We start from the raw sequence: 11,011 nt of genomic DNA on the forward strand, positions 1-11,011 counted from the left end.
TCAAGTTCAGCAAGAAGTTTAGATTTGTCATTATTATTTACTATTTCTACTTAACTATTGCTATTTCCAAATTAATACGACGAAAACAAGAAATAATCATGAACTGCTTCGAGAACGTGACTGTGCCGAATTGCGTGTGGTTTGAAGGAGGAGAAAGGCGCAATATTTTTGCGTCGATGGTTGCAGGTTTTCTGGTAATTGTTTTGATATTTTCTCTATGAATCATTGTTCCACTTAACGAAGTTAGATTACTAAGGTTTGTTTGTGATATAATATGATCAATTTACTTAATAACTGGTGTTATTATCGTCACCATATTAAACTGCAGGTATGAATGTGATAAAGGAATCTTATAAGGATATTTTTGTTTTGTCACTTTGTTCGATGCATCTTTATATTATTATTAAGGCGGTAAACAGAGTGATACGGTTGCGATAAAGACAACGCTATCACAGTCGATAAAGAACTCCCGCGCTCCAAGCACAGTCAGCAGCAGGTGACATCCCTGCATACAATCAGTTTATGCAGGGGCGAGGGGGGTCACCCTTCTCTGCAGCTAACTGTACATTTAGGGTGATAACTAACTAAATGCTAATTAAAGTAGCCAAATATTTTACTTAGCTTATTCTGCTCATACTAAATTGCAACCCATTTTGCACACCCTTAAGGGTTAAATTTAGGGATAGAAAGTATCCTATGTCCTTTACTAGGTAACTGTCAGACATATTTGCATGAAGAAAGAACAAACATCCAAACACCTGAACTTTCACATTCATTTTTTTAACATTGAAGTGCTTATTTTATTTCACAATTGATGAATGATTGAATGAATGAATTCTAAACAAACAATAAGGTATGCGGCTAATATTGTTTTGTATAGTTCTTTACAGGATGGTGGTTTATAATTGACTCAGCATCTAAGTACCCGAGTGATCTACCAAATGCAGCACATGTCTGCGGAGTGATGGCTACCATATCTTTGGTCATGATTAACTCTGTTTCAAATGCACAGGTAAGTTTTACATGAACAATAAATCACTTAGTTCTTTTCACCTTTCATCCATGCAGTATATTAAGATATGTCATTTTATAACATTGTAATTTGGTATAAAATGACCCTATCTCCAAAGCCTTCACTCGAAGGTTGGGGTAACATAAGTCACGGGAGTGCTAAATAGGCCTAAATTATAGTATTATTATGTATCTGTCTGTGTATTTTAATATGTAACTTGAAATTATTCAATTAATCAATTGTAATATGTAAAATGTATCAGATAATGTAAATAAATAAATGGAATACTTATTAATCAATTGTATTTGACATTAATAAATCTCAATTGCAATTTTGCAATTGCTGCAAGAATTTTTAAATTTTAATCCACTCATTTGCAAGAGAGTGTCTCTTTAATTTCAAATATATGTTAGGCTTACATTGCAGACCAAACATATTTCTACTCGCTCAATGATATTCTTGGATGTGCAAAATTTTAAATCATTCAAAAACATTGCAGGTGCGAGGAGAGACATACACCGGGGGCTGTATGGGGCCGCGCGGCGCCAGGCTCTGGCTTTTCATGGGCTTCGTTGTGGGCTTCGCATCACTCATCGCCGCCTGCTGGATACTGTTTGCCAATTATGTTAACTCTGGTAAAACAGGCTCAGGTGTTACTTTTGCACTGTTTGCTTATTAACTGCATGCATACAATGCTCACAATCATGGGTATGGCTTTCGGAACTTTCTTTTTGTACAGTAAATTACTTTTCTCAAAAATGGATGGCAAAGTCGACTTTGCCGTTTAAAAAATAGGTTGCGAAGCGCGTAGTTTATGGTCAGTCAAAAATTAAAAAGTTAAAAACATTGCAGTCTCGATTTTGGGACTGCAATGTTGCATACAAATTCCATTATTTGTTGAGGTCCAAACTTTTTAAAAGTTGAAATGGCCATATCAAATGAAGGCACAGGCCCATTAAACAGCCAAACAGATGATTAGTACCGCGACTATTTAGCTGTCTCAAATAGGTTGGCGTATTTTCGGCAGAAAAATACACTTCTATTTTTTTATTAAAAAAATAAAAAGGCGGCAAAGCAAATTTTTCAATTGTTTCTACTTTTTTCTGTGAAAATATATACGTAAGAAAGTTGCTTTTGTAAAATATTTCTATGATATTTATATTTCTTGCACCATTTTTGAGAAAAGCACTATATATGACTCGGCTGGAAGGCTACTTGCTGGCTTCGGATTCAATTAAACGGACTCCCAAGGTCGTCCGTTTAAAACGAATGCTCAGCCTGCAAGTAGCTACTTCCGAGCCTCGACAATAATGTACTATATACCCAATATGGTATGGGCACCCCTCTTTCAGGGTCCATGCTTAATATGCTTATTATCACTGTGATATCACGAATATCCACTTGTTAGGGTTCCGTACCCAAAAGGTAAAACGGGACCCTATTACTAAGACTTCGCTGTCCGTCCGTCCGTCCGTCCGTCCGTCCGTCTGTCTGTAACCAGGCTGTATCTCACGAACCGTGATAGCTAGACAGTTGAAATTTTCACAGATGATGTATTTCTGTTGCCGCTATAACAACAAATACTGAAAACCGAATAAAATAAAGATTTAAATGGGGCTCCCATACAACAAACGTGATTTTTGACCAAAGTTAAGCAACGTCGGGCGTGGTCAGTACTTTGATGGGTGACCGTTTTTTTTTTATTTATTTTTCCGTTTTTTTTTTCATTATGGTACGGAACCCTTCGTGCGCGAGTCCGACTCGCACTTGCCCGGTTTTTTTTTATCCTGACTTCATTCACATTTATAACTTAACGTTCATGCATCAGTAGTCAATCATATCAGTTGTGCCTGTTTTGTTTTATTTTCATCATACACAGTAACAATCATCATCCAAATTTTGATAGTAAATAAATGGACGTATTTTTGCAAATGGGGTACCCACACCAAATATTCATTGAAAATTGAACCTAAATGTGAAAACAATGTAGTAAACATTTGAATGAGTATTTGGTGTGGGTTGGTTCCCGTTTGGACATTAAGGGACAATCTTACACAGATCAACCTAGCCCCAAACTAAGCAAAGCTTGTATAAATACATACTTATATACACAGAAAACACTCATGACTCAGGAACAAATATCTGTGTTCATCACACAAATAAATGCCCTTACCAGGATTCAAACCTGAGAACATCGGCTTCATAGGCTGGGTCACTACCCACTAGGCCAGACCGGACAAGTTACCTTATTTTCTGTAATGCCAAAAGCTGATGAAACAATTATAAACTTTAAGTTTAGATCGCTTGGTGATATCCAAGACAGGATCTTGGATGATAGAACTACTACAGAGAGAAATATGACTATTGACTTGCTTCGCCGATTTTAGCTGTTCGACATCGTGTCGTCGTGTTGCATATCTACTTTACAGCATAGGCACCTATGTTTTTAAGGTATAATTTTACCTTATTTTCGTGTTTGTTTTCTGCAGATACGACTAAAAACACCTGGGCCGGGGTGAGCCTGTTCCTCCAAAACGCGTTCATCTTCGCCGGCTCGCTGGTCTTCAAGTTCGGCCGCGCCGAGGACCTGTGGGGCTAAACCTAGCAAGTAACCATGATATCTTAAGTCCGCTAATAAGTATGTGTGCCTTTAGAATATGAATACCGTAAAATGGGGTGACACGCAATGACTTTGACCATTTTTCAAAGATATGTAAAAATACCTTTTATATCTACTATTTTGTAGCCCAGATTAATATTTATATATATAAAAATAAAACATCGAAACATCATAGCTAACTTACTTTAGCAATTACCGGCGACGCTCTCATATCACCTCTGGAGGCCCCTTTATAGGCTATGGTGACCTTTCTATCAGGCGGGTTGTATGCCATGATTTTAACTACTGTCGTTACAAGGATCAAGCTAAGGGCCTAAATGTATCTACAACTTGTTAAAACTCTGTCAAAATCTTTCCTCAGGTCACCCTATTCTATGCTACAAAGTTATGGTTATGTTGGCTTCAAATTGATATTTACTTATAGCGAATTGCCTGAAGGCAAAGAAATCTACAAGTCTTGATTTTTAGAAAATTAAATGTATTTGTGTTTTTATATTCAGTCTGGTTCGACAGACCCTGTATCTCTTGCATTTACTGCTAACTAAACAAAAAAGGTCACAAACTATTATATACATATTGCAATCAAATTATTATTCGTGTTTATAATAATAATAAAAATATATACAACTTTTAAAATCCGATATAAAACAGTTGTGATTAAGTATTAATTGGTTAAAATCGCCAAACATGTTTCTAGTCGAACCAAATTCAAGTGAGTAGATAAATAACATTCAAGATACTTTCATAATGGATACATTTGTAATTATTCTGTTTTAACATGTCCTAAATAACTATTGTGACTAGTTAATAATGTATGTAATACAGTCGTGGCTTGATATGATAATCAGGTACCAGGTACGTACAAGATTTTTTCACATTCTGCCTAATACTATACGTACTATGTATGTTTTAAATGGGAAATACATTTTGTTCGTTATTATCAACCCAAGGCTGTACGTTAGATAGTTATAGTGCAATTTATACGTAGGAAGCAAATAGTTATTTATGAATTGACTTCTACCGTAGAAAATATGTAAATACGGAAGTACGGCCAGTGGGGAGACAGAGACACTCCTCCTTTCGGGCAAACTCGGCTCCGTTCGGCTCAGCATCGCTCTGAGCAATTATTAGGGTTGACACCATTTGACGTCCTTATGCGTGCACGACCACAGATAAGATAATCACTTGAATTTTGACAACCCTAAATAGCCGAACCGTGGTGACCAGGGTGTCATACATCAGCTTATAAATTTGAAGCACGATTTGTTCTTAGATATCATTCTACAATCAATTGGTAGGAAGAAACATTTTCTTGGTCAACATGATTTAATAACTAACAAACACGTTAATTTTTCAGTTTGAAGTCTGTTCGGAAAGAGAAGAGTCGTGGAATGTATTAGGCCCTATACATTCCACCACTCTTCTCTTTCCGCACAAACTCTATAAAATTAAAATCCAACTGTCAACCGAGGATCTTATCTATTTTGTTTTAAGTTAAACTCGTGGAGAGTCTAAAATTAGGTTTACATTATGATATGAAACGTTTGCTAAGCATGTAAATTCGCTGCTTCTCTGATTGTATAGAACAAGCGAACATTAAAGACATACAGCATAATGCATGTAACAAAAATTGAGTCGGAAGTTGCACGCCAATGCTTGATGTTTTGTCTCTGCAGAGTGATTCTATTGAAATTAAGTTAGGCATTAAGGTATATTGCATTGAATGGAAGTAGCTGTCAAGTAATTTTCAAGAGACTCGTTCTAAAATAGGGACAGCTAATGCTGACGTGACGTCAGGTCATATGTATTTTATGCCTCAAGCATGACCGCCCAGGTATAATCTTTTTAACTGACTTCCTTTTATTTAAGGTTTAAGAAATCCACGGACCTACTATGGAGGAGCAACTAGAATGCAAAAAGTTCATGGGCTATAAAATGTTGTTGTCTGGTTTCTGACCCCTGTTTGTGTAATCTATTGTTTCAATATTCTAGAAAACAATAAATAATAGGTACAGTCACCTGCAATAATGTTACACAAGGAAGGCAGCAAAAATATCCGACACGATCTTTTGTGTAGGGCCACAAGAGCGTGTCACATATTTTGCGGCCTTCGAAGAGTAACATATTTATGCAGATGACTGTATCATCTTATCTCTTTGTAATTAATATTCAGTATTAAAAGAAAAACACATCTAACAGAAAAAACTCCACCTCGTCACAGTTTTTTGGAACAGAAAACATGTCAAAGCGTATAATGTTGAACCCGATAGAGCAACAGATGTTTAATATTTCAACTAAAAAAAGTATACCTACTTACCGAACTTGTTAAACGTATTTATATTGTATCGGGTTTTGTTTAAATTGAAATATTTTATGTTAAATATGCTTAAGTCGATATAAGAACTCACCTGTGAGTGAATCTATTTATTACTTCATTAATAAAAGTATCTCATTTACTAAACTGGCTTGCTTATAATTTATCTATTATCTTAACATTACCTATCCCCTAAAAACATGTTTTCCATTAGGTACATTTTAACTGTTCTGATTTAAATCCTTTTGTCTTGTTTTACAAAGGAACAATAGTTATTTGTTTTACAAGGGGGCAAATATTGATACCCGAGCAAGCGAAAGATTCCAAAATTGAACCACGAGCGTAGCGAGTGGTTCGAAAAATGGAATCTTGAGCGTTGCGAGGGTTTCAAAGCACGAGGGTTAAACAAAATTTGCCCCCCGAGTGAAACACAAAATTTTTCACCACACCAACCCGAAGCAAATATTAAATGTAAAATATCAACCAAAATCAAACCAAATCAAATCCAAATTAATGTTATTAAATATTTATTATCCAAAATCATCATTTAAGGGGCCGGTATATGACGTTTTCGATTTAGACCTCATTTTGTAACCATAATTTGTTCAATAAATGTTTAATAATTGCATTAAATTACACGTAAATTTGTTCACGAAGAAACCGTGTACCGACTCTTCATGCCATTGTATTTTTAATTTGCTGTTATTCTCTACAAATCGACACTAAAAGTATCAAAAAATCAAAATATGGAGTTCCGTTTGAGACGGAAGCAAAACAATTTTGTCTTTGACAGTAATTGAATTATTGTATGATTCTGAAAGCTAGATAATCCAGCTACCAATTTATTATCGATTTATATTTTTACTCACAAAGACAACACAGAAATTCAATCTCAAATGTAAACTTTCGAACAATTTCCATACATTGACGACATCACTCAAAATTCTTCTTCAAGTCAGATGCAAAGAGTATAATAATATATGTATAGTCAGATGCCCGTTGGGGCTACACCGGAGCACACGTGTACTTCTTCAAATGAAAATGACAGCTTGATTTTCTTGCTTTTGACAATTATATTGACATTAAATCATATACGCACACGAGAAAGTATACCAGTAGATAAATTGTATTTCAAAAAATAGGGTACATTAATATCAGCTCGCGTCTCATTTAAATTTGATTTGCTGTTATAATGGTTGAAAACCGCAGTAAACTATCTTAAAACAATACGATTACAGTCGAATTTAAGTATTATGTTCCTGCAAAACTCGCTTAAAATGAAAAAAGTTTAAAGACTCATCTTTACTGATTGGGATCAATTTTTATTATGCTGGTATCATTTTGCGTCAGTTTAAAAACGTATTTGACTTCTGTACGTCAATGAATTTTGATGACAATTGTAATCTTGTATTATATTATAGAACTTTTATCTTAAAATAATGCCTATTAACAGGAAGAGTTATGTAATTCGTATAAGTAATACCTGAAAGTCTTGTACCTAGATCTGTAATACCATGGATTGCGACGAATAAATGATAATGATTATGCGGTTCGTTCCGTCTATATGTATAATGCGTGTACGTGCTGTTCTCTGAAAATCTTCAAGGAAAAATAACGGCTAGACCAGCACTAAGTACTAGCGAGTTTTTGCGGCTTTGGAGACCGAGATGAAGCTTACAGGCCAATAGCGCTCTAGTTATTGTTATGTATACCTATGTATCGAATGTTTTATAAATTACCTATAAAAAGCAATGTTTTATTTCGATTAGGTCTACATTTTGTGCATATTGAATATCTGAAGTATTTTCGTACTAAACTTGAAACTTTCGTTGAAACTAAATAAAATAATTATTCCAAATGTACAGTCGCCTGCAATTTATGTTACACAACGAAGGCCGCAAAAATATCTGACACGATCTTATTTGTAGAACCATAAGACCATGTCACATATTTTTGCGGCCTTCGAAGAGTAGGTACCGTCATTACCACCAACTTTGCCCGCTTATTTTTTAAAACAAATTTCTCAAAAAACATCACATCATATGACTTTTTTTGCTCAGCACGTCCATTGTGATCAAACGCATTAGTTTATTTGAAAAAAATATATTTTTTATCGTGTTTTTACTCATTTTTTTGCGTTTTAGAGGGCGGGCAAAGATATCCGGGGTTTTCGCCAACATTGCCCACGTCAATTTGGTATTCAAATACAGCTCGTATGATGATGATGTCTAAGGATCACTTAAAGGTTTTGGGCAATCCTACCATTCCCTGTTAATAACTTAGCGATAAGTGTAAAAACTTTAAAATAAATTTGCTGGGCAATGTTGCCTACCCGTTTTTGCCCATTTCCAAATAAGGCTCGCCTAAGCATTTTACAAAGGCTAGGATTGTCACTTTTGAGAAAATCTGTTACAATAGTTTAATGGCCAAAAATATGATTTTTGTTGTGTTTTTCATTCGTTAACGGGATAAAACATCTAAATAAAGGATAATAAGACAAATTAAATACAGTATATATTTATAAATTTATTTTAGTGTACAAACATAACCTTCTTTTACTTGCGAAGTTGGGTAAATTAGATGAAAGTGACAACCCTAATCCGTTTTTGGTGGTGGGCAATGTTGGTATCGATGCCAAATTACCGGATTACTTTGCCCACCGCTAAAACTTTTGTGTATTTAGACCTTTTTAGTTTAAATCTCAATAGACGTAATCTATGCTTCATGTGTTATAACTCAAACCCGGAAATATTTGTCAAAGGGTTCTCAATTTTTTCTACTTGCATTCATTATTTATAAATTTTTTGCCCGCCGAAATATACCCTATATTAGACAACTCGCTCAAACTCTAAATTCCCAAGTCAAGTTATGCACAAGTTTGGTATATAGTTTTGTCAGAAATATAACCTATTTTCTACTAAAAATAGCAGGGTGGCCTTAACTAACTATTATAATTTTTTCTACATTAACGAATTTGTTTAAAATTGTCGTTTTGGACAAAGTTTCCCTGGAGGCAAAGTTGGCGCTAATGACGTAACATATTATTGCAAGTGACTGTACATAAATGTTTCGGTGGTTTTGAGATTATTTTTCAGGTTAGTTTACTAACAATCAAGTTATGCAGATACCGATTTCGTGAACGTATAAGTAGTAAGGTACCGCTATTGTTTAGCGATACCGATTATTTTTGAAGGCAAAACTATACCGTTGAAATATAAAGATATTAAAATTACAGCAGGGACAACCATTTTTTATAGGTGTACCTAAACCATCATTGGCCGAGCGTTAGCAAAGGTCTCCGTTTCAGCTTGGGCAAAAATGCTTTTGTATGTTCTCCTTTGCAGATCACATTTCTCAACTGATTCTCGTGAAAATTTGTAAGCAGGTTCGATAGAACTATTCTGTTTCGCTTTATCCGCCAAAATGGAATTGCCACCCTGCTGAAACTTTATTTATTTAAATTCCTATTGAATGGATTTTGCACCTTATGAAAAACCGTATAGAGTAGTAAATAACATTTTACATTCGACTTAATGACATCTTGTTTTATTTAGGATTGTTCATTTTTTTTTAAATGTTCTATTTCGAAAACCATTTCGAGATATGAGGTTTTCAAACAGTTTCCGACATTTGCTGCGATATAATAATTGAGGATTGAAGATATTTCAACAAATATCCTTATGACCTTAGTTTGACCTTTCTCGTTGGCTGAATGTAAAGTCATCGCATAATAAAAGTTATCGGACCATAGTAAATCAATCCGTCACTCACGTAATTGTCAAAGTTATCATTGCCATAATGAAATTTTTCAGTTAAACCGCTGCGCTGGTTTGTTATGATTTGATTTATAATTGATACCTAAACAGTAGTTTTCGTTGCTTAATATATCAAAGACCTTGTTCCTACGTGTGGGAATGATTCACAAAAATAATTGTTCGAATCCGCGCAGACCTACGACGTGAAACATGGTGCCGTGAATTGAACTTGGAATACCTACCTACTTACACACAGTATTGCTGTGAGGATCACGTCGATGTAAGTATAAAATTAATATTATTTTACTACAATTATTTAAAAGCTCACTTTGTAGCTAGGGTCGCGGGGACCTATGTGTTTTCTGTGGTAATGTAAAGTCCATTCCAATAGAACTTGCAAAGTATGTAAACAAACCGCCATATTGAAATTGTCTCTGAATGATGAATTTGCTAGTGATGGGCAAGAGTCTTACTTAGTCCTTTACTTAAGGCCGTAACACACTATTGCACTGCATCACGAGCTTGGTGCGTCGCATCCATAATCCACTCATTTTTTCGTTGCCGGCAATAATAAGCAATATCAGAATCCGTGTAAGGTAGCAATAAGTCGTCGTTCCAAAGTTAAATAATATCCAGATCACATTAATGCAAAACAAAATCCGTAAATCAGGCCAAGTCGTTAGAAAATTCAATAACAAAGAAGTAAGAGACGCGTACATGCCAAGAAAAACAGTGAAAGAGTAAAATAATATTGAAACCGTCAATCATTCAACAGTCATTATTTTGTCAAATGTAGGGTAGATTTTTATTTATGAACAGTCCAAAACAACCAGTTATAATTTTCCGTAGTTTAAAAATGGTGCGAAAGAATGGAAAAGGTTATTTAAAAAAAAGGAATTAAAACGATTAATCTGAGTTATATATATATATAGTTTTAGTTAATTTAATTGTAGTTAGTTTTAGTTTTATATTCGTGTTTATGTCTCCTATATATTTATTGAAATTTAAAATTGTCAAACTACCGCGTTGGCAGGTACAGACCGTGAGTCGCGTAGTGTGTAGCGGCTTTACGAGTATATCACCAACTTTAGTCACAACACTACCCATCATAGACAATTGTAGAATATAAAAGAAACAAAAACGTCATTACATCAGGGCCTAATAACCTAACTTATGAAACCATTTTAAACTTTTAATGAAATATCCAAGATACAGTTATATATTGTTGTATTTTACGGTAACGACCGCTTTAATAGTGTATAGTGTATGTGTTTCAATGGTGTTTGATGAGATTATGTGAAAATTCAAGG

General features: G+C 34.7%; 1 protein-coding gene across 2 annotated transcripts; it reads left to right on the top strand.

The window, feature by feature from the left end:
* On the top strand, positions 1 to 6,055 carry LOC134792239 (transmembrane protein 50A). Of its 2 annotated transcripts, none has more exons than XM_063763513.1 (4): positions 1 to 194; positions 881 to 1,012; positions 1,512 to 1,647; positions 3,502 to 6,055. In XM_063763513.1, exons 1-4 carry the CDS (start codon positions 99 to 101, stop codon positions 3,609 to 3,611), a joined length of 474 nt encoding a protein of 157 aa, XP_063619583.1. In that variant the 5' UTR covers positions 1 to 98; the 3' UTR covers positions 3,612 to 6,055. The 2 variants fall into 2 exon arrangements, with proteins under 2 accessions (XP_063619583.1, XP_063619575.1); XM_063763505.1 differs by having other exon boundaries at positions 1,512 to 1,662; positions 3,502 to 6,054.
* The last annotated feature ends 4,956 nt before the right edge of the window (positions 6,056 to 11,011 follow it).

Source organism: Cydia splendana, chromosome 1, assembly GCF_910591565.1.
Source record: "Cydia splendana chromosome 1, ilCydSple1.2, whole genome shotgun sequence".
Lineage (NCBI taxonomy): Eukaryota > Metazoa > Arthropoda > Insecta > Lepidoptera > Tortricidae > Cydia > Cydia splendana.

Bases quoted from the DNA above. Each gene is read 5' to 3' on its own strand.
- LOC134792239 (XM_063763505.1), top strand. From the start codon at position 99: ATGAACTGCTTCGAGAACGTGACTGTGCCGAATTGCGTGTGGTTTGAA. The intron at 1,013-1,511 runs GTAAGTTTTACA...AAAACATTGCAG, and splicing joins ACTCTGTTTCAAATGCACAG to GTGCGAGGAGAGACATACAC. The intron at 1,663-3,501 runs GTGTTACTTTTG...TGTTTTCTGCAG, and splicing joins CTCTGGTAAAACAGGCTCAG to ATACGACTAAAAACACCTGG.